The sequence below is a fragment of the Serinus canaria genome, chromosome 6, assembly GCF_022539315.1.
Source record: "Serinus canaria isolate serCan28SL12 chromosome 6, serCan2020, whole genome shotgun sequence".
NCBI lineage: Eukaryota > Metazoa > Chordata > Aves > Passeriformes > Fringillidae > Serinus > Serinus canaria.
The window spans coordinates 21,193,224-21,217,416 of NC_066320.1; the positions used below are offsets into that span (position 1 = coordinate 21,193,224).

General features: G+C 50.5%; 1 protein-coding gene across 3 annotated transcripts in view; it reads left to right on the top strand.

Moving 5' to 3' along the window:
* HPSE2 (heparanase 2 (inactive)) overlaps window positions 1-24,193 on the top strand; it is a 105,061-nt gene that overhangs the window by 73,655 nt on the left and 7,213 nt on the right. For all 3 annotated transcript variants that reach the window (XM_030241005.2, XM_050976123.1, XM_050976124.1), the window contains 4 exons: window positions 9,420-9,467; window positions 17,468-17,561; window positions 19,615-19,721; window positions 20,515-20,629. In XM_030241005.2, coding sequence (XP_030096865.1) covers window positions 9,420-9,467; window positions 17,468-17,561; window positions 19,615-19,721; window positions 20,515-20,629 — 364 coding nt within the window. The remainder of the gene's footprint in view (window positions 1-9,419; window positions 9,468-17,467; window positions 17,562-19,614; window positions 19,722-20,514; window positions 20,630-24,193) is intronic.

Consider the following 24,193-nt stretch of genomic DNA (forward strand, 5'->3'; position numbering starts at 1 on the left):
CTGGGCTGTGCTTTGACTGACGGCAGCCCTGGGAGCAAGGCTGTAGTGGAGATACATTATCTCCACAGTCTGGTGGAGATAATGGCAGATACCCCATCTCATATGAAAGGGAAGATATGTAAGAGCTGCAGCCCTGGTGACGGGATAGTGGGGCTCTTCATAAACCCCCCAGCTGGTGTGGAAAGGCTCTGATGAACATGCCATGCCTGCTCTCCAAGCTATATGCTCTTTTCTCTGCTGCCATCCCTGCCTTCCAGGATGACTCTGTTCCGTGGGTGCTCAAAGAGTTTCACCTCTCCCATGGAGAAACCTTGTGTCCTACACTCCAAATCCTGGTGTCTGCAGCTCACAGCAAGCAGCACACGCCTGCATGGCTTTACAGCCTGCAGGGTCCTCTGGAAAAAGAGCTGCTGGTCTTTCCACATAAAGACCCCATTATTAACAGGCAGGGCGTAAAGAGGTGGGACTAGTCTGATTACTCAAAGACAAAGGGCTAAACACTCATTTGCATTATTTGGACATGGAGTTGCAAAAGGATAAACATAAAAACCACAGTGCCTAAGCTCTTTGACAGCGTGAGCTTTATTCCCAATAGCTCCCCAAGGTGTCTTCAATATATGGGTGAGTGCTACCGAGAGCTCTGTCTTCTACAGCAGCATCCAGAACTGGTCTGGCAGGATGTGGCTCAGCATGTGCCTGGTGCTGTCACAGCCAGTGTCTCTCAGAGTCCTGAACGAGCCACACACAGCCAGCAAGCAGGAGAGAGGAGAGGGAATTTAGGAAGATTCTCTCAAAGGCAAATCTGCCACCTGCCTTGCTAGACCACCATGAGTGATCTGTGTAGTGCTCACAGTAGGTTGAAGGCTCCTGAGTGAAGTGTTTGCAGATCAGAGTCCTGATGATGTGACATTTGTAGTTTTTACCTTCTTTTAAAAAAATTGTGAAGAACAACAGAAGTCAACCATGTAGGAAGAGATCTGGCAAGTGGAAGATTATGCATCAAGAGTTAATTAAGGCTGGAGGGGTGAGATGACACCCCCGATGGGAAAATGGCATGGGTGGATTTGTCTGCCAGGCAAGCATTGCTGTGTTACACAAAGTGAGGAAGTGAGTTTTGGTAGGAGAAGTGAGCTGAAATGGGACTGGAGACCTCAGACAAGCCCAGGGAGTGTTCTCCAGCAGTAGAAGCTGGCATTAGATGTTCTCCAGGGAAAGCCTCTGGAGATACCTGAGGTGCCAAAACACTCAGAGAAAAGTGTCACTTGTGAAGTATTACCTAGAACAACATTTTCCTGTTCCATGCTCTGTGTTCCAAAGGTTTTGGTATATTTTTAGTAGTTATCTCAAACAACCAAACTAAACTTATTTTTGCGCTTAAATTTTGTCCTGAAATAATGACAATGTCAACATGAGTTGGGCACTTGCATCTGCTGAACACCTCCAGGGCTCTTCTGACTAAATCCTTATGCCTGTCCTCCAGAACAGGTTGGGATTGAACCCCTCCTGATGTGCCACCTTTCTCTGGGGTCTGCTACAATAATTGACAGTTTGGGCACCCAAAAATTTGCAACATATAGGAGGGTGTACATGCTGTCCACTGCAGAGGCTGTCCTTAGGCAGGTGACGCTGAGCTGTGCTGGGTGACAGCTGTGCACTTCTGATGGTGGAGGTGGGATATAGTGAGGGGAGGAGAGCTTGAAGCACAGAAGCTTGGGCTTGGTACACCCTTCAGTGCTGAGGTATTACCCCTGAGCTCCTCCACCACCCTGCAGGGAGCAATGGCTCAGAGCAGCCACAGCCATCCGTGTCACTCTGGGCTGGCAGGTCCTGGAGCCTGGAGCTGATGGTGTAAGGACAGGCTCTGCAGTGGCTGGCTCTGCTATGCAGGAGGCTAGAAATGGTGTCTTGTGGATGCACAGGTGCAAGAGAGAATTTCTCCAGACACAACCAACAGTTGAGTTTGATGAGGTGTTAATTAGACCATTCATGCAGCCTGAGCTGTTGCAGAGCACAGCATGTTAGCTACCTACTGTGTCTGCGGGTACAGGAATCCCAGAACTGCTCAGAATTTGCTTGGGGAAAAAATTATGGGATTCTAAGGAATTAACATAGATTTTAACAGCAGATCAGGAATCAGACACAAAGATTAATGCATGGCTGGATAGCTCACTTGGTGCTGGAAGAGAAGAAACACAAGGAAAAGCGATCAGAAAGGAGAGATGCTAAAACGTGATAAAGCTCAGAATGTGGTACAAAACTTGGACTGGCATGTCTGGGTGGATTTGATTCTGGGCTCTCATGACCCATTGCTCCTCAGCTGATGTAGTCCAGTTTTTGCCACTGGTAACTCACAAGTTTCAGTGTGTTACCTCCACCATGGCAGGAGCTGCAGCAATGCTGGCAGGCTCAGGGCTGGCAGGCACTTTTGCCCATGCTAGACTGGCTGTTGATGCTCTGTGGCCAGTTTAGGTCCTGAGACTGTTGAATCACCAGAGAAGTTAAATCTTTCTTGTCTGGAGCTACAGTCTTTCCCTATTCCTCATCTCACAGATGTCAAAGTCACCAGATCTTGTGGCTGCTTGGCTTTTCTCTGCCCTCTTTCCAGCCTCCTTGGCCCCTTTTCGTACTGCAGTCACCATTGTGCATCCATCTACCCTCTGATCACAGGGACACAGCACCTCCAGCCAGGTGGCAGAAGTAGGTGACAAGGCTCCCAGTTGTCAGTCTTCCCCTTGTAAGGCACAAAAATTTCTCATCCTTCCTGATTTTACTGCCTCCTGCTCCTGGTTTGTTATGCCTGTGCAGACTTAACCACCCATCTGGCTCCCTGTGTCTCCTTTTTGGTAATGTCATTCCACAGTGGTCTGACAGGAACCCACGAAGCTGAAGAAGCACTTTTGTCAGTGGTGGTTAAGAAGAGGCCCTTCCTCCCTGCCAGCTGTGGATATGGGAGGGGGCATGTCTCAGTTATTTGTGGGCAGCCAAGTAGGGGTCAGGTTAATACCTGACTCAGTCTTTAGCCCTGCTCCTTTCACCCACAAATCAACCCCAAACCAAGGTTTCTAACACTTATCTGGTTGAGGGAATTGTTAGCTTACAGTTCATTAAATGGCACAATGGGGTTCCACCAAAGCAAAATCAAAGTGTTGGAAAAGGGGAGAGACTTTGGTAGTGTTTTGATGATAACTGCCCTTGCCTTATGTCTCTGCCATCATGAGGATGAAGAGGGCTGTGCCTGTGTGTGCAGGTCAGCACACCTCAGTCAGTTCAGGCATCAGTTTTTATCCCAATAGCAGCCAAAGACAGTGTATGGACAGAGCTTGTTTGTTTGAATTCAAGTAAGAGCGAGAAAAAAGGAACTGGAGTAGGTGGTATCTGGCAAAGAGAAGGACTCTGGATGAATTTTAGGAATGACTGTAGGCATTTTTCCCATCCTCTTGCTGAGAAGGACTTCTGCCATATTTGACACAAGGGACTTGTAAACACTGGATTTTTAGAAGTTGCTTTGGCTGTTTGACTTTCTTTAAAAAAAAAGTATATCCTTGCTGTATTGTATTACAAAAGCTACCACAAGGCTGGGGGCACAGACTGTACCAGGACACTCAGTGGATCCAGAGCAAGAATTTTGTGCAAAAATTAAAGCCACAAGACAAAGAACTTTAAATTAATGCTGCAAAGGGAGGGGGAGGTCACTGCAGCATGAACTCAAGCTCTGGTAGCATTGAACTTATGAGTGACTCAATTCATAAATACGTTGAAATGAGGTGTGAAGGATGTGATGACTCATTTTGCAGTTGGTTATATAGCAGGGTCAAGGAGCTGAGATATAAGCAAAAGATTTAGCTACTGCTCTTGTAGGAGGAAAGAGTTAATATAGTTGTTGCTTCTGAAACTTAATTTGATTTCTGGAATGCCAGAATCACAGTCACCTGTACAGGAAGAACGAAATGGATAAGAAAATACATAGATGAGATTACAGCACTGTGCAAGTACACATTGTACCTTCATTCTGATTACTATCTACAATCTTAGTCATTTCATCTCAGAAAAGATGTAATAGAACCAGGAGGTTACAGAGAGAAGCTGAGGATGTGCATAGTGTGTTATTTCTTCACAGGAGAAGAGATTAAACAGGCCATGCCTCCAGCTCAGAAGGGAGACAGCTCAGAGGGAGTGTTACTGAGGCCCAAGAACCTGTGAATGGGGTGGCTTGTTCATGGTGCAGAAAGTAGTTTGGAAGGAAGCTTTGTAAAGAAGGAGGAAGGTTTTCACATGGTGCACAGTGGCATTGTGTAAGTAATTGTCACAAGGTGCTGTGGAGGCTAGAGGGAGGGGAGTCCCTGTCTCGAACTCCTTGAGCTCCCCCCAAGGACAAAAAGCCCTCTTTGCTGGGAGCCTTGTGCAGCCCTACCACAGACCAGGCTGGCTGAAGGAAGGTGATGCTGAGCAGAGAATACAATATACCAGCAGATTTATACCTGGTTCACCCCAGCCTCTGCTGCCCAGAATGAAATTTGTGAGTATCCACTGCAGGATAAAGGGTTTGCAGCATGTAGCATTAGTGGGGTCTAGTACCTTTTCCTGCTGCTGCAGGTATTCAGTTGTGCTGCTGGAACCTGAAGAGATCCGTAAGTGAAGCCTGGGCCTCAATGACCCTCACCAAACCAGCTGAGACACAAGAAGAAGTTTTTTTTACCCATCACAGTTGGCTCAAAGGGCAGAGATCTGCCACCCTGCTCTAGGGATCCACCAGGGCACCACCACAACCACAGGCAGGCCAGTCTTGTTCCTACATTTGGGGCTTGTGCAGGGTAGGGACTCTGTTTTGTAGCTCTTCAGGGAGCAGCAGATGAAATAGCCCATGTTTGTGAAGTCCAGCACTCAGGGGTCATTCAGATGCTAAACCACTTGGGTGCCTCTGCAATAACAACTTTTCTCCTTGTGCAGCTGCATTCTTTGTTACAACATTGCTTTTTTTTTTTTTTTTCTTTTTTTAATAATTTAAAGGATGAAAATCTGCAATTACCTGCATGGGAAAGAGATTTCCAAATGTGGATGTCTCTTTAATGTATCAGGAATAAGCCTAGGAAGTTCCAGAGGCTGGCAGCTGAACCCAGACACATTCACATGAGAAATAACGTACTTGGAGGCTAATTAACCATGGGAGCAATTTACTTGAGGTTGCAGTAGGTGCTCCATGACTGACAAGTATTGAATCAGGTATCTGCCAACACTAAAGTGAAAGTTGTGGTCCTGGGAGATGTGGCTGTGGGAGATGCTCTGGAAGAGCTCAGATTTGACCCATGGTTTGCCAGTACAGAGTTTGGGTATCAGTACCATCTTGAGGTGTTGCAGCCCTCCTGCTCCTTGTCCCCACAGCTCACACATGGCCTGTGAGGTGAGCCCCACCTTGTGCTAGTACTACCATTTGTGGGACAGAGCTGTGAACTGTCTGAGCCACTGAGCAGTGCTGAATTACATTTTTCTCAGTTCTAGCTCGACGCAGGGCCCAGCAGGTAGCAATGGTGACATGGGATGATGGCACAGAGGCAGCTGCAAGGGTAAGGAAATGGACATATCACAGAGTAATGATGTGGGTTGAATTGAAAAGAAACTTGGAGATCATCCAATTCCAAGCCCCCTGCTCTGTCCCAGGACCACATCTCCCAGGACCACAACTTTCACTTTAGTGTTGGCAGATACCTGAAACACATCTCCTGTCCTGATTCAATGGGCAGGGACACCTTTCAGTAGACCAGGTTACCCAGGGCCCCCTCCAACCTAGCCTTGAACACTTCCAGGGATGGGGCATCCACAGCTTCTTTGGTCAACCTGCTCCTGTGCTCTATCACCCTCACAGTGAAGAATGTCCTGCTAATACCTGATCTAAACCAACCCTCTGTCATGTTGATGTCCATATCAAGCTCAGTGACTTTGTCTCATCTTCAGAATGAGAAACTCCTTATCCAAGATTCCTGTTCCTCTACATGTCTCTGATGTGTTCTGCTTTCCCACCTAGAAATGCTGTCCCAGAAGATGTCAAAGACTTCTCTTGAGGATTTTAACATGGGCCCAGGTTTCTGATGTGTGGAAACCCACCCAGGGTTATTACATGGGCAGGCACTGGGGCTGCCACTTTTCTGAACCATGGGGCAGTGCTGCAGCATTTGCCCCTGTTGCCTGCACAGCATGGGCTGAGCTTGTCCCACTGCTCCTTTTAGGGAGGGATTTAGTGCACATGTGCTGCAGGGTCAATTGGTGCTCCCAGAGAGACCCTGGTGTGTAGGAGAATGGCAGATTTACTGTGCCAGCCCAGCCCATCTGTGCAGCACATGTGCAGGGTCTGAGCTCGCCGGAAGTGTCTGGCTCACTGTGCCTGCGCCGCGCTCATGGAAATCACACAGCCAGGAAATCTCAAGTGAAAATGTGTCACCACTGGGCATTCTCACTGTGTGGATCTTCCCTGGCCTCAAAACCTGTGGATGGAGCAGCACAGGTGCTATAGGAATAAAGGGATTAGTTAAACCCCTATTCCTAAAACGAGGAGATTTGGATACCTGTGCATTACTGCATTGCCACCTCCCCTGAGCTTTCATCTCTTGTTCCTGCCGTACCCCTTGCTGGCTGCTGGGCTGCTGTAGGTTCCCTCTGAAGAGTAGAGATCACTGCCCAAGATATCTGGGGTGTTCCAGGAACAACTCCAGCTCTAAAAGCAGGACTAGAACAATTACCAGGAAATTCATCTTGCAAAAAATCTCAACAAAAGGAAAAAGGAAAAAAACGGAAAGGAAAACAGACATGCAAACAAAATTCGAGCTAGATATGTATGTTTTATCATAAGATTTTGATATTAAGAGAAATAACTGATTTATCTTGCTATTACAGAGGCAGAAGAGGAGCCCTAAGCAAGCCAGGGCCTTTCTGTCCTGTTTTTGGTCTGCACTGTGCTGCCTGAGTGATGCCTATGCCCTATAACAGTTTCACAGGAGCTTTTTATCAGGAGGCCAAGTACCTTCCTAGAGATATGGGAGATGGGGCATATGGATGGCCTGCTTCTGCTGCTCCAGGAGGTTATAATGAGGGTTTGCTTCACTTTTCACTGAGTCCCTGCTCAAAGACCACGTAGAAGGTGTGTCTTCAACAGGGCTATAAGCCCTATGAGAATGGCAAGGAAAACTAGAGAGTTTCTTCCTTTAAGCTTGGTCTGCTCATGGTTTTGGTCTGTGAGAGGACTGCCAAGCTGATCCTAAAGAGGTGATTCAGTAAAGTCCAGGCTGGTTTACTTTCAGCCAGAATGTAAAGCATTTGAGGTTAGAAAACAAGTTGGGCTAATCTTCAAATCCAATTGCAAGATATTGATCTTCAAATCCAATACAGATTGTGTTCATAATTTCAGTTTAGAGTTCATTAGTTTACTCTTATAGACTTTGTGCATTACATTTTATGCAGCAGCTCCTGTACAGAGAATTTAAAACCTAGCAGCTGGGCATTTTGACTCTTTTAGCACATTTCTGCACACTTAGTTTTACACAACTAAGGAGCAATGCCTCCTCAACAATATTTGCATAATTTTCTTTTTTCCAGATGACCAGTGTGATTTGTGGGGAGCTCACACCTCTCCCTATGGCTGCACTAGGGATGGCCCAGCTAGATATTCTCCCCCTACTCAGCCTGGGAGGAACTGTCCCCAGCCATTGCATTGCCACCAATCTTCCAGGCCTGACCCTCAAGAGAGACAAAAAAGCATTTCAGAAAGGCTTTTGCATCTTTTACAGAGCCTGGGAGCTGAGCTCTCAGCACTGCTGGGCAGCAGAGTTGGGGATGCATCAGGAGTTTACAGCATGTTATTGTTTTTCCATTTCTAATTGTATCTCGTCCCTCTCTGTCTGCAGGGATTTATTATTGCTGCCTTTGCCAGCATCCTCTTATGCTCCACAGGGTCCAGCTGCCCTTTTGTCCCAGTCTATAATTGACCATGGTCATTAATTTAAAGTCAGAATGATCATTTCCGAGCTATATTTAGCCTGAAGCTTGCTGCTCTTGTTTCAGACCTGATTAGAGGCTCGTGTGCCAGAAAGCTGCTGCTCATCCCTGCCATGACAAACAGTCTAATGGTCTCTCCTCCCAAACCTTCCCCCTCCATGCCCTCAGTCATGGAGCTCTCCTTGGGGTCGCTGGACCCAGCACCACTCACCCCTGTGTGGAGCTGGGACAGCTGTGACATTGCTGCTGTGTTCCTGGAATCCTTGTGCATCTAAAGCAGCCCAAGAAAATACAGCATCGTTTCCTTTCTCAGCAATTCATGAGCTCAGGCAAATGTCTCCTGTCATGTGTGTGCATTATCACTTCCCAAATGCATCAGCCATGCAGTGCACGTGGCACTCCTGCACAGACAACGTGCCTGTGCAGGCAGAGTGTGCCTTTATGTGTTTCCATATCCATTCCCCTAAACATAACAATATAAGAACTTCCTCGTGGGAGCTGCAGCTTTCCAGGTGCTGTTTGGGTTGCTGGGCTGGGGAACCAGGGAGAGACCCCTGCAGTTACCAGCTCCTGCTGGGGTGGTTGCACATGGTGCCCAGGATTAGGAATTGCTTTGGTTTTGGGGCTGGCAGTGTGAGCAGGTGGACCTGTGTAGCCTCAAGTCTGACTCAAACAGGAGCTGTCTGAAAGGGGTATATTCTTAGTCAGGGCAGAAGCCATCAGGAGAATAATACTCATTTATCACTGACTTTAACTTTGTCCATGGAAGTGCTGTGGTTAGATGTGGGAATGGAATAAACCAGAAGCGCACCCAGGTCAGAATCCCACAGTTTGCTAATAGCCAATGCCAAAGAAAGAGTCAAAAAAAGGAAAGCACTTAGCAGTGTTAGTCCAGCTTTTCCTCTCTTCCTCAGGAGCTTCCTGAGCAGGAGGTGGCATTTTTGCACCTAATAGCTTTGCTGGGTTTTATTTCCATTTTTTTCCATTTCTCAGTCCTTGCTTGAATCCAGGCAGAGTTCTTCAGACTAAATACATATTGGGGGCTAAGAAGAATCTCCTTTTAAGATGGACATTTGAAACATGTTCTTTAATTGCTATTGAAAGTTGTTAAAATCACAGAACCTAATACATACCTCAAGATCTTGTTCCTGAAATGCTGTTGTGTTTCAAAAGCTCTCCCTCCTGCTCTAAAATGATGCCCAGAGCTCTGCTGCCAGTTGGGTCTCACTTCATTATTCTGAGCTGTGCTTGCTACAAGCATTTGGATTAAGCAGAATTTATTCCTTCTATTTAAGGACACAGAGGCTTTATTAGAAAGTATTTGTGGGTACAGGAGCCACCTTTGTTATCTCGTGATGTAGGATGAGCAGTGGTTGTTTAGGATTTCCCCTGTGACCACACTGGCCTTATCTGCTTTCTTTCTCTGTTTCCCACAGGTTCATGAAAGTGGCCGGCGGCACGGTGGATGCTGTTACCTGGCAACAGTAGGTATTCACCATTCCTGCTACTTTCCAACACTCAGGGCAGTGATCACAGATGCTGGGGACAGAGCTGATGTGCTCCCTGGGTGTCAAGGGGCAGATGTGCTACAGCCACCTCCTCTGTCCTGCCAAATTTAAACAGGTGAAAGGGGCTCTGCCCTTCCTTCTCGAGCCTCTCAAACAATTACGGGAGTGGATGTAATAACCTTTACCTCTGCAGCTGAGACACAGGACAAAAATACCACTGCCTGCATGCCTGGCCGGACAGATTGCTGGAAACAGAGCCCTGAACTGGACTGCTGAGTCTCCAGAGGCAGCTGGGAGGACAGACAGCTCTGGGGGTGGCCTGGGTAGGGACAACAAGGAGGCAAAAGCCGCGTGTGACAGATGTGTGGGACTACCTGAAAGCCCTTTTCCTTTCACCCCAACCACTGTCTCCTCATGGCCACTGGCCTGAATCTAAACTGGTTCATCCAGACAAGGGAGAGGCATCTCAGTCCAGTGGTAAACACAAAATGCCCCAGCCCCACTCTGCTTGGAAGGGTGTCCACAGACACACCGCTGTGTCCTACATGCAGGTGGAGCCCCAGGAGCAGATATCAGTAAAAAGGGGATGAACATCCAAGATCCTGGCCCAGCTGAGGCTGAGAGAGATGCTGTTACCTGTTTTTCCCCCTGGTCCTACAAATGCTGCATTTCAGAAGAGGAAAGGAAGCTCTGAGCTATAGCACTGAGTGTTACAAACACCCTATGGAGGGAGAATTTTTCTTATTTGAGGGAAAATCCAAAAACATCTTTTCCTTCCTCTTATTTCCACCGGCCCAGTTTGCATGCTGTGGCCAGAGGTAGGCTCCCCAGCAGGCTGTGGCTCTCTGCAGTGGGAGAGCAAACACCAGTGCAAAGGTGAGGCACTGTACAAGCACAGCAGTGACCACCAACATTGATATCAAGAGGGTTTGTGGGGCAGGTAGGACTCTCTCCTGCCACAGAAAGGACACATTTCTCAGGAAAGTATTCACTTGAGGAAAAAAAAAAAACTATGGTGAGACCCTTCTGTTCTCAGAAAAAGTGGATTTGCTGTCATGCTGGGTTGTACTTCCTATGCAGGACACTGGCCTGAGCATGGAGCCAGGGTCTCAGGTCCAAGGTGTGCTTGGGTGTGGTGCCCACAGGTCTTGTTCCCAAGCTGATTCTTCACCATGACCCTTGATGAGGTGCTCAGGCTGCTTTGCTGAAGTGCCGTAGTGGGGCTTGTAAATCCATCGCCTGTAAAGGCCCTTTGGACCCCTGCTCTGGGGCAGAGCTCAGTGGGGTTTAACACACGAGACTTTCCTGCAAGCACAGCCGTGGTCTCTGTGTCAGTGTTAACTTTGGAGGCTTCTGCAGAAGCAACTGTTGGCATCTTAGAGGAGTTTATAGCACCAGACATGACCAGCAACCTGCAAGTCCCATTCCTGGAGCTTGGCTTGTCTCAATGTGCTTGCCTGGGTGTTTAGCTCCTTGGGTTTCCCTGCCAGGCAGCAGCAGCTTGCTGCAAGGGGGACAGTGGGGTAGCAGAGCAATTGGAGCAGGATTTGTGTTACTTACAGGCTCATGCTGTGCAGTGATGATCTATGTCTCATCTGGGAATTTGCATTTCATGATTACACGATGTGCTGATCGCATTTACTTAGTCCGGGAATTTGCTTTCTGCAACAGGGCTTGATGGCTGGGCCAAGCCCTTGGATGAGTTGAAGGAACAATCTTCCAGGCTTCAGATGTGGAGTTTCATCTGGTGTGCAGGGAATCTGCCTGCATGGCTGCTTTGAAACCGTTTCTAATAGGGTCAGTCTGAATTGCTTGTCAGGTCTGGTGCTGAAGCAGCAGCTTGTGGTTGGGAGGGCTGGTGCAGCTCCCCACAAGGGTCAGCAGAGCTGAGCTGCTGCCTGCTGACCCATTTCCACTGCAGTGTTCCTGCTTCTCCCCCAGCCAGGGTTTGCAGCTCTGGAGATAGCACTCGTATGTGACTGTGAGGACTGGCAATGGCCACAGCTCTGAACTGGGCTTCTGTACTGTTTATGAATAAATGTCAAAACAGTGTCTCATCCCTCTGCTCCAAACAGCAAAACAAAACAAAACAAGTTCCTTTGTATCCAAGAAGAAAATTATTAGCAGGAAACTAAACTGCTGTCTAATTTCAAGTATGAGTATTTTGGTTCCAAACCCTGGAGTTCTCCTGGGATATTGGTTATAAATTTGTCAAATCTGTTATTCCTTTGAAAAAGTCTGTGCTCAATCCAGAAGGGGAATTGAGAAGGAAATATATTGCAAGAAGCCCTGTTCTCTGTGTGAAAACAGAATATATCTGAAATATAATTGATAGAAAAGTGACACTGGGTAGAAATGAGCAGCTCATCAGTGAGCCTCACTCACTCAACTGAGTATGGTTTCAGTTACATACATAACATCACTCAGCATGTGTGCCTCCCTCTTCAGAAGTAAAGTGTTGCTGGAGAGGGATGTGTAAATGGCTTCAAAGTGCTCAGGGAATTTTCTCTAAAGGGGGGTGTGACAGTGGCTCCAAGAGATTTGGCATTTCCCTGGTGATTTAGATCGTTATGTTTGGTTATGAGTGAACGCAGACCCCATCAGCCTTTGGATGTGGGTTCCCACTGCTCAGAATCCTCCCCACAGCCTTGTCTTTGCTCTGTGCTGGTGTCCTCACACATGGGGAAGATTCATTGTCTGCTTAAACCTGCAGCTGCGCCCAGCTCCATCCCCCAACACACTCTCAGTCTGCACAACTGCTTTTCCATTCAAAGTCTTTCACACAGCTCCAAGTTTGTCATGTTTAATGGGCAAATCCTCATGCAATGCTGCCTCTGAAACACAAATCCCTATTACTTATAGGGAAAGTAAATGTTTACATCTTCAAAACCAGTGGGCATCTGTCCTTGTGGCTTCTTGGAGAATGCCAGCTCCTCTTCCAAGACACAAAGTCATTTGTCCTGTGTGGCAAATCAGAGGTGCCAGACACACAGGCATGTGTGAGATGTTGCTTAAAATGCTTTTGCCCTGCTTGGTTTGGGTGACATCTCTTCTGGCCCAGTCATATCGAGCGTGCAGAGGGAAATGCTCACAGGCAGTAGCACAGGGCAGATTTGCCAAAGGTGCCAGGAGAGAGTTGCCCAGCATGGACACATCCACCAGGGTATGTACCCAGGGTGTGTATTTGGGCTCACACCACCCTCAGAGTGCTCAAAGTGCTGTGTCTTCACAGGCTGTGCCTGGAGGAAGGGGCTGCAGAAAGGAGTCTCTGACCCATTTGCACCTGTGTGGTGGTTTTAAAGTCAAACCCACTACAACCTGTAAATAAACATGGTCAGGGCACAGCTTTGCCCACTGGCTTGCAGTCCTCTTCACTGTCTGGTGGAAGGAACAGTTCCTGGCAGCACCATGGCCCTGGCCACCAGCACATTTCCAGGCAGTGCCAGGGCAAGGCTGGGGACATGGCACAGGCCAGGGATGGTTCCTGGTGGTGAGACTGGCAAATGCATCTTGCGTGGGGGTAGAGAAGGGCACGGGTGTGAGCTGTGCCTTTGGGGCCAGAGAACAGCCCCCAGGCACTCTTCATCCAAGCCTTTATTAGCTGACTGGAGGTGGGCAGTACTACCTCTCATGTATGCCTGCAGGGGTTTGGAAGGAGCAGGTCACATCCTGCCTCCTCTCCGTGGGAAGCAGGGTGGCTGCCCCACGTCCTGCACTGCACACACCCTCACCTCGGGAAGGTGCTCAGGGCCACCTGCCAGCAGAGGTGTCTGAGTTTCACAGCTGCAGAGGCAGCAGGGTGTCATGCTGGCCATGAGGATCTGCCCTGCTCAGTGTCCCTGGCAGGCAGGTCCCTAATTCCAAGCAGACTCTCCCTGCAGCGGCAGGCAGCAAAGTAGATCCGGAAATTCCTGAGCTTTGGGAAGTGGGTTTTAATGTAATTAACTGCAACAGAAGAAGAGGTCAGATAATAGGGGCAAAGGTTTCTCTTTAAAATGAAGGAGGATGTAAATGAAACCAGCTGCCCAGGAGTCAGTGCACTGCCTTCATTAAACATGGTACAATGCTTATGGTCCCATGCAGCAAATCATGGATCTTGCCAGAAAACAGTTTTAAATGCAACACAAGAGCTGGAGGTGAGAGGACAGAGACACGTAGCCAGCCCCCAAGTTGCCCAAGTGCTCTGGTGCCTGGCACTGTCCCTCTCTGGGAGGCAGTGGGGAGCTGTGTGCAGCCTGGCCTTGCAGCCTGCTCAAGAACAAGGGCATTTCTGACTGGCAGCTGTGTTCAGCCCTGCCTCACTACTGTTCTCAGCTCATCTTTGTCCCATGCTACAGATCCATGAAAGGATGGAGGCCAGGAATTGGGGTGGTTCATTTCCTAGCACTGGCATAAATTCTTGCCCAGCCCTTGGCTGAGTCCTTCCCCTGCACCACGCTCTGGTTTGGCCATCTCCAGAGCAGCCCAGTCACACCTCCCTTTGCAAAGTGTGCTGATCTCATCCTGGCTTTCTATGGCACAGCCAAATGATGGTTTTAGAAATGGGGCAGTGTAAGCAGAGGGGGAGGATTTGTCTCAGTTTTGTATAATAGGCATCCAAAGTATGGACAAAAGTAGAGGTACATGGCCTTTCCTTCAAGATGTATGTCTCATCTGGGATTTAGTAGCTAGATCCATCTTTTTCTTGGCTCTTCTCATCTTCTTGCAGACTGCCTGTTCATAGAGATAGTGGCATCAAACAGGGGAACACCATGGCCCAGCTCTGTATGTAATTGGCCATATCTATTCTGTCCTGAATTATGAGAAGCAGCATGGTCAGTGCTCATGGTGTGCATGCTGATGTATCCTTGGCTTCAGGGCCACTGCTGTTGCTGTGCTGTACCCAGAGCCCACTGAAAGAACTGTCAGCCTGTGATGGAGACAAACAGCTTGTCCAAGAGCTTTGTGTGCTCTGCCTCTGCAGAGTTGTGGCTGACAGAGACCCCTGCCCATGCTGGGGAGGGTCTGTCCATTCATCTCCTTGCTGGACTTAGGAGAGCAGGATGTGAGTGCCATGGATCCCAGGACTGGCTTGGGGAGGTGTTTGTCAGTGCTGGATTTCTCTGCAGCTGCTGCTGGCTTTTTTGGAGGTTGAAGAGTTGTGACTGTTTTAGGTTGTTGGTTTTTTCTGTTTTTTTTAAAGTCAAGTGCACTGAGTCATTGTAAATATCAGCAAAGCTGCAGCCTTTACTCCAAGGAATAATCCACGCCTAATGAGCTCTTCTCTTGCTTTAAAGGCCTGACAGTTGTTTGCATTTTGTGGATTTCTATACTGACAGTTAAAGTTACTGGAGGAACTGCCTTAACTCAATGAGATGAAGCCTACAGCTGGCAACCCATTCCTGAGTAGCCAGGTATCAGCACAGATACCTCAGTTCCTCTCCCTTCCTCACAAGCCTTGTGCAACTGGAGCCATTTTCCCTTTTTCCTCGTCTGAGGGGGATGAAACTACCTGTTGGAAACTGAGGACTTCCCAGGCAGATTTGCAAGAGATCCCTGCTCATTTTACTGAAACCTGTAATTGTCTTCATGCTCTGTTTACACACCCAAAGCTGAAGTGTTCCCCTCTTTGTGCTGCCAGGAAATATGCTCCCAAGATTTCTTGATACTGAAGCAGGAATACTGATACTTTATTTCTGCCCTTTGTGCCTCTACCAGTCTCTATTTCTTTGGGTTGTTAATGAACGTGTCAAAAAATAAATGTTATCATGGAACATTTTCCAGAATATTTCTCTTCCTTGTAGGGTCTGGGCTGTGCTGAGTGCATCAGCACCTCCCCAGGTGATTTCTGGGGGGCAGAGCCTCCTCTGGGTCTGCTGCTGCTCCTCTCCCCTTGGCAGTGGAGCTGCATGTCAGAGCACACCTCGTGCTTGGATGAGGTGATGAGGAGGTGCAAGCTTGTCTTTGCTCTCTGAGGGGTTTATCCCGGGCTCTGGGACCATATTGGCCAAGGAGCTAAACCCTGCAGAAAGCCTGATGCATTGGAGGGGTCATACACAGACTGAGATCTATCTAACTCCATCTTTTCCCTGTGAATATAACCTTTTTTTATGTCTTTCAGCCAGTTTTCAGCCCAGGTGAGGGGGTTTTTAGTCCCCAGCAGTCTGAAAAAGTCATTTCTGCTCCATTTTTAAGTGTGGTGCTAAACTCCAAACATCTGCCATCCCCAGAGAACACTGCTTTGTAATTTTGTCTTAAAAAGTAATCTGTGTAAACCCCACCACTGCCTGCTGCTCACAGATCTGCTCTCCTCCCAGCAGCCAGTGGTTGGATGGTGTGTAAGTGATGGGAATGATTTCGAACACTTCCTAAACTCTCCCCGGAGATTATTTCTGCCCCTAGCACCTTCCAGTCACCACGGGTGTGCAGAAATGCCTCGTGCCTCCTTGCCCAGTCACACAGTGGTGGGGTGCCTGGCATGTTCCTGTGCTTGGCTGGGGACACAGCTAGGACTGCACGCCTGGGGGAGGGCTGACACAGGAGGTTCTTCTCGTTGAATGCATTTGCAAGTTGAGCTTGTAACAGAATTCTGCTCTGGGACAGTTAGGGACTTGGAGCCGTGAGACACAAAAATCCTCTCCAAGCACTCGTGCATGTTGCACATGTGCCAGGTGCTCTGTCTGAGGCTGAGTTAGCCCACGGCATCCTTTGGGGATGCTCCTGCATTCCAGCACCCAAGTGAATCAGCCACTACAACTGCTGCAGGTGCTCACTGGTGCAGATGAGATGCATGTCATGGAGAAAGCAGCCCTGAAAAGGTGAATCCACCTTTCCTCAGAGCCCAGGTCTTTAGCCCGTTACGCATCCGAGCACCCACAGCTGCACCGAGGTCTGCAGGGAGGGAGAAGGGTCTGTAACTCCAGTGAAATCCAAGTGCATGTAGATCCAGTGAGAGATGGGAGGCAATGACTAAGCTCCACAAGCCCCAGTCAGAGCTGCTGCTGTTTCTGGGAACCTCCATCCCCGCAACGTGGCTCTGGCATTCTCTGGGGCTTGCTGGGGTGAGTGGCTGATACACAATGCAGATTTGGGAGGAGAAGTTTCATAAAGCTTCTCTTGCAAAACCTATTTATCAGAAAAAGGGCTGGCCCAGGAGTATGCCAGTGCATGCTGCAGCAGGCATTCTGTTCCCTGCAAGACTGGCAGGAGCCTCTGGGAGATGTACAAGGGCTGCCATTTCTCTTTGCATGGAGGAGAGGTGACAGCCCAAGACTCTCCCTCAGGAGGACCAGGTTGGGATTCCCTGTTGACACAGGATATGTGCAGTCAGGACAGAATGCTTCACCTTATGTCCCAGAGCCAGGAGACAGCAGTGAGATATTTCAGAGCCTTCCTCTCACACTTAGAGACAGATGATTCACATTGTTATGGGCAGCACTGTAGCTGTGCTTCATAAAATCAAGCACATGGAGAGCAGGAATCAGCCCCCTGTATGGGAAACACTCCCTGGCATTCCTAGGCCAGAAGGTATTTCTGTGAGAGCAGGACTTCCTCTGCTGGTAACAATCACAACTCTCTTGACAGGGGGATTCAGCTGAGGATTTTTCTGGAAGAGCAAGCAAGGAAGGTGTAGGTTGTGCAAGAGGGCTGCAAAGCCTTTGCAGGTGGCATTTTGCTCCCAGCCTTTAGAATACTACCCCCAGAGTTTCACCAGCAAAAGTTAAGAAATTGCAAAACTTCCCATGGTTCCTGAAGTGCAGGATGTTCAGTGTTTAGGGTGTGTCCACCTTACATCCTATTTTGGAGACTGAAATCTGCCAGACTGAGCATCTGCCAGACAGGCTTGGCCAAAGGGCCAGGATAGGACAGGGTGCAAGCAGGGACTCCCCAGAGCAAAGGAAGCATCTTGGTATGGGGCAGCAGCAGAACAGGAGGACATGGTTTGGGGACAGAGACACTTCCAGCTGTCTGACCTTGTCTTCTTATTTCCCTTCCAGTTACTACATTGATGGTCGAGTGGCCAAGGTGACAGACTTCCTGAAAACACGCCTGCTGGACACACTGTCAGACCAGATCAGGAAAATCCAGAAGGTGAGCAAGTGCAAAGGGTCTGAAGGGCTGAGGGGACACCGTGGCTGCAGTGCCTGGCTGGGGCACAGCTCCTGGCCAGGGCTCAGCATCCACAGCTCTCAGGGCAGCTGGGCTGGGGCAGGGAGGGAGAGTGGCTGCTGGGCCCTGTGCTCCCAGGGAAAGTGCAGCCAGCTCTCGTTCAGGGCAGGGGTGAGACAGCAGGCAGCACAAAGCCTGGCCCCAGGGTGGGGTGTGTGGTGGGTTTTGAGGGAAGTGGCCACAGGCTGCAGCACAGCATGGGCTGTGCAAGTGTGCTGGGACACAGGACAGGAGAAAACGCCATGCAAGGCCCTGCTAAGGCAGCTGACTGTCTTGAGGCTCCCATCTGTCTGTTCTTGAAGGCAGCATCATGTAATGAGGTTGAAACTGAGCCTGCACTCCAGAACAAGGAGAGGAGAGAGCAGTCGGGTGGTACCAAACCTTCCTGAGCACAGCCAGTGCCATGTGTGCTCAGGAGGGGCTCCTACCACCACGTCTTGCCCCACTTGCTCACAGTGGGCCTGGAAATATTGCTTGCAAAGTAGTGACAGTTGCAATCCCGGAGTGATTCTCACTGGTGGAGAATTGTGACCATTATGAACTAGTGTCCTTTTTCCCTGATAATCATGCTTTGACTGTGTCAAAAAACCCAGCTGTTGCTGGCCTGTGGTGTCAGAGTCCATGGCCTGGCTCGTGAGTGCTCCTTTCCTCACTGTCCAGGGGACCCAGTTCACATCTCTAACAATGGGATACATGGCAGGAGCTTTGCAGGGTCCCCCTGCTTTGACTGATAGAGGGGCCAGGGCTGAGACTGACACACTCAGCTGTCAGTCCTGGAAGAAATAAGAAACACCTAGTGAGTGAAAAAGGCCTTAGGGACTAGAGGAGATGTCCATCCATCTGTCTTGTCTAGTTTTTCAAACCTTACCACTCACTACAATGTCTCACTTGTAATTCCTGCGGGGAGAAACCATAGAATGAGTAAACAACTCAGAGAGGCCCTGGGAAAGGGGATGAGAGGGTCAGTGCAGCAAAGCTGGAGGAGAGAAGCTCCTTGCTGATCCCTCTGGCACAAGCTGGGAGTCATCCATGTGTGTGGATGATACTGCTGCTGCAGAGGAGGCATGGCACAGTGGCCAGTGGAATCGCTGTGGGGCAAGCAAGAGGCATCAGGTGACCCAGCCCCCACAGGTATAATGCCCTGGCAAAAGTGGAGACATGTATCCCACCTCTGCTGTGGGTTGGAGCCTGCTGGGAATGGAGTGGGACTCCATCCACGCCCAGGCCAGAATCAGCCAGGAGCTGCCTTTGGTTCAGTTTAGGGGAACCCTCACACCCATGGGCCAGAATTTGGTGTGCACAGGGTAGGGCTGGGGAAGGCTCTCCTGGGAATGCCAGTGTGGCTGAGCAAAAGCACAGCACTGGGTGCTAATGGCCTCCAGCTTGGCTCTGAGTCCGTGCATCCTGCCGGGGCTGATTAGAGCAGCTGGACTTGTCCACTTCCCTGTTTTATTGCTTCCTCTCCGGCCGGGGAAGGTGGCGGGCTTAGATAATTACAGGCAGGATGCCAACACCTCTGGGGCTTCAGGCAGGGCTGTCGACTCTCGCAGGCTGTGAGTGGGAGGCAGCCCAGAGCTGGCCTATTTAACATCTTTGAGGGATCCCAGTCCATCCAGCACATTCCAGCGCTCCTCACTAATGGGGCAGGATCCATCAGGCTGCTCAGAGCATTCCTGGGGCCGCTGGGTTTGCAGACATCTGGTCTTGAGAGCTTGTCACCCAGCCTGGAGAAGTGGGACTGCAGGAGATGCGAGTGGACGTGTTGGCAGTGGAAGGAAAGAGAGAGGAATAGTGTCCCCCCACCCAGCCAAGGTGAAGAGACAGAGTGACATGCCATGGCTAGGCGGGCACTGACTGTCCAGCAGCACCATTACCAAAGGTTTGCACAAGTCCTCCAATGAGACAGGAGATGTATGCCTTGGCTTTAAATCACAGGTGCACCAGAGTAATTTTGTTGCTTTTGTCTCTCACGCAGGTAGTGAACACGTACACACCAGGGAAGAAGATCTGGCTGGAAGGTGTTGGCATGACCTCAGCTGGAGGCATGAACAACCTCTCCGACTCATATGCAGCTGGGTTCTTGTGAGTGACACTGGCTTGCCACCCCCAGGGCACTGCCACCCCCGTGGGCTCTGCAGGCTGAGGTGCTGCAAAGGCACTGCAGCTGGAAGAGGGCAAGCTCCAGGCCCAGAGACCCCCTCAGTACTCTGTGGCAGCCTGAGTATTGTTAATTTCTCCATTTTGTACCTAGTACCCCTCCTCAGCTCTGCTTCCCATTTTCTCTCCTTTGAAGCTGCAACCATTCTTGGCTCCTGGGGCTTGTCCACTGGCACAGCCCCGTAGCCTGGACATCCTGCTGCAAAGCCCCAGTTCAGATCTTCAGAACTGGCTGTGATCATGAAAGATGGAGGAAGATTATCTAAGCTTTGCAGGGAAGCACAGGGACATGCCTGGGCTATCAGGGCTGTGGCAGGCTGTGAGAACTGAAGATCTTGCCCAGGGAGTGTGAGAAGACAGACCAGTGCAAAGGTCTGGTCTGCCCTGCTCAGAGGGTGCAGAGTGCTGGCAGGCAAGGGGAGCACCTCTGGGCAGAGGCCTGAGATATTGAGGTTCACACAGGGGCTCTGGAACAGAGCTTGGGATGTGCAAGCTGTGCACAGCTGGGGCAGGGGATGTGCAGACTTGCTGGGACAGGGATAATGGGAGCCAGTTCATAAAACCATCAGGAGACTTCAACTCAGGTGCTGGAGCAGGGATCAGGTCATATGCATGAGAGTAGCTGTGCCACTGGGACCAGGTAGTCCCCCCCAGTGTTCCCCCCGTGGTGCCCCCCTGCCCCTCCATGGTGCCCTGGCTCTGTTCCCTCTGTTCCCAGGTGGCTGAACACGCTGGGCTTGCTGGCCAGCCAGGGCATTGACGTGGTGGTGCGCCATTCCTTCCTCGACCACGGCCACAACCACCTGGTGGACCAGAACTTCAACCCCTTGCCGGTAGGTCTGCCCAGGGATGTCGTGCTGGTGCTGGCTACTCCCTGCACATTTTGGGGGGATTCTCTCCTTGTGGCCTTTCTGAACTCTGCTGGGAAATGAATTTTCCAGATCTGTTCCTGACAGTGTTATTAGGAGGTGTTGGTTCATGTCAAGTGCAGCATGTTGGAGGCAGATGGGAGAGCAGTACCTCTGTAGCTGAAATTTCATCTGATGCCCCGAGGCTGTAGCACAGGAGGGAGGCTGGTACCACTGAGGGGCACCAGGGCAGGCTGGAGAGTTGGAGGGATGGATGGGGCGGGCAGCTGCATCACTCATGGTGAGCTGGCCCAAGAGAAGCCAGGCTGGAGCTTCAGCACCTGATTTCAGATTTCTAGAAACCAAGGTGAAAGCTTCACTGTGATCAGTGATCTCATCAGTGCCCCACAACATCCCTCACTCCTCAGAAACACCTGGGCAGGGGGGAATTCCCAAAACACATGGTGCTGATAAGGAAACCATACGAAAAATCCTGTTAAAAGCGGCAGGTTTTCTTTTCCTCTGGGGGTTAGTAAACATACTGCCTTGCAAGCAGAAAGCCTGGCAGAACAGCTGTGTGCTCTGCATCTCTCCTAGAAGGGATTTATTGGTCCATGACCCAGCAGACACTGTCAGCGAGCTGGAGATCCCTGTTGGAGGTGTGCACAACCCTGACTCTGTGAGCCTGCCCTTGATGCTGTGCTGGGATCTCAGGGGTGGCTGCAGGGGAGCAGAGTCTGAGGGAGCTGCATCTCAGCCAGCTCTGCCTACTCAGGCAATGAAAACAGCATCCCTGAGCATCAGGCTGGCTCCAAAGAGCAAACTAGTGAGCAGGAGAGCATGGTCTACTGCCTGTGCTGCTCTGGGTGTCTCCTGGGGCACGTTGGTCTGTTCCCACATGCAGCCTTCCAGCAAGCACACCTGCCAGCTCTAGAGGCCCAGCCTGGGGGCCTTGGAGCTTTGTTTGAGATGAACCTGAGTTTGCAGCTCGATGGATTTCTCCTGAAGAGCCAATTTCCCTGACCAAGCCACATCACCCCCTTTCCCAGGGCTTCAGGGCCCCAGATTGCTCCTGGCTGGATGGGTGCAGGCCAGCTCCTGCCTGCTGGGTGCACGAGGGTAGCCGATGGCTGTGGCCAGCTCTCCTGGCACAGGGGGGCAGAGGATGTCCATGGCCAGCTCTCCTGGCACAGCGGGGCAGCAGCCCCAGAGCGGCTGGAGAAGGAGTGCAGTTCAGAACGGGATTAAAGCCAGGGAAGGAGTTAGAGGGATAAACCCAGGCTGTTAAACACAATGGAAGTCTTTAACTTGGATTTTGCTGTTGTTTTAAAGATAAGTCTCCCAATAAGTGAGGTGCCAATTGCTGTCATGATTGTTTCCTCACTCTCCCATGTTCTTCAGCGCCGATCCCACATGCCACCACTGTGCTCCTGCACGAACTCTGGCTGGTGCTTCCACAACCCCTTTCCCTCCAGTCCTGTGCTATAAAAGAGCCACAGACAGGTGAAAACCGACAAAGGGTTTAAAAAAGGTGCAAACACCGTAAAGCCCGGCAAGACCGGGCGGTGACCCGCTCGGCGGGACGGCGGCTGCTCTTTTCCCGTGGGAGCTGTCAGAAGATAAAAGCCGCTGGCTGTACCTGTGCGGGGCCGCGGCGCTGTGAAATACAATCTGCTCATTAGCTGCCATGACAAAGAGGTTTCCGCACGCCGGCTGGGCGTGAGGCAGCTCTCAGCTGCCTGCTGAGAGAAGGGCTGCACCGCCGCGGCGTCAATCACAGCTCCAGCTGGCAGCTCCTCAGGGAGCTGGGAGCCAGGCCCGGGCTCCCCATAGCAGTCTTTGCACCTCCTTCTCCTCCCTGCCCCTGCTGATGCCTGCTTGTACAATAAGAGGATGGTCTCAGGTGGCAACGGGCACCGAAGCTTCGCAGTGAAATTAGGAAGATGCTCACATCTCTGCTGGGCTTCCCATACTCAGCTGACTCATGAGCTAAATGGCGTCTTGTGCCTTTTGGGACATCTTGCAAGAGACGTGGTCCTTGTGTGCCCCTCCAGGTCCTTCACCCATGGAAAGGCAGCTTGAGTGCCCATTCTGGTTGCCAGAATTGCCTGTCCACTCTCCCTCTGTGCTCAAGTGTTTTACTGCCTTGTTATTTTTGAGATAACATTTTCATGTATGGTTGGAGTGCTTTTTCTTCCTGAGTGATTGGAGCAGTCAGCTGTATAATAGTCAGAGAAGCCCTTCAAATAAAGCCTTATGCAGGTACATCAGTCTGCCTGCCTGCACTTAAACCTGTACCTGTGTGGGAGTAAGGAGTGCAGGGAAGGAGGGCAGGAGCACTACTAATATTTGCTCGTCACAGGGCAGTGCCTTTGAAATGCTGATCCGGCATATAGCACCTATAGGATCATTTCAGGCATGCAACGTACGTACTCTATCTCTCTTTCCTTAATATCTCTCTGAAACAGTCCAGAGGGAAGCAATACATTTATTTCACCCCAGGCAGACATGAGATTTCTCTTCAGATTCTTACAGAATGTTAAAGACATTTTTCACTGCTCTTCCACATGGTACTCACCTCTTTATCCATCCTTGGTATTGATTTCTGCTCCTTTAATGTACAATGCTGTAAGGTTATATCTATGCAGAGAAAAAAATTCGGCATATTTCTAGGCAGGGCTTGAGGAACACAAACCCCATGGAAAAGCCAAAGCTGGAAACCAGACTTCCATTTCCAGTGGCTCCTCAGGGACCGTCCTCTAACGACTATGGGCAGTGAGATACTGAGTTCAGTAGACACTTAATGTTCTTTTCTGCATATAAGATTCACATGCAGGATGAGAAAGTCCCAGAGGGATCAAGGGTGAATCGACAGCAGGGGCTGCCTGCTCAGCTGTGGTGGTAGAAGACAATATGATATTGCCTGTGAATTGATGGTGTCCTTGAGAAAGCATCACAGCAGTGCGAAGGTCTGTGCCCAATGGTGCTGTGATCAGATGCTTGGATGCTGCGGGTGATTTTTCACCTCCTTGGCTTTGCCCAAAGGCACTGAGGAGAACTCAGTGGGAAAGAACATGACTGTCTGTCCTGGAGGAGCGAGGACCCTGGGCTCATATTAGGTCTGTCAGACCTGTCCCTAGCACCGCCGCATTAGGGGATGGGTTGGGCCCCCGCAGTTTCCGGGCCCAAGGAGGCAAGGGGCCCTCCGGTGAGATGCCAGGAGCGGGAGCGGGTCCCCCGGCCGTGCTCCCGCCTGCTGCACGTACACGCTCCCCGGTGCGCTCATTAGCTGAGCTGCCTTGGCAGGAGGCGCTGCTAATTGCAGCTGAAGGTCCCAGCCTTCTCCCCGGTCGGTCCCTCTCCCGCCCCTGCGCTCCCCCCGAGGGGCTCCTCCCCTGGCCAGGGCTGCGGGGGCCGGGTCCTCGCCCACCTGTGCCCATGCCCGCCCTGGGAGCCAGCGGGATTCAGCCCTGCTGCTGCACCCGCCCGTCTGCACATCCGCCACTGCCACCGCGCTGCGCACACCGGAGCGGGAGCCGAGCACCGGGG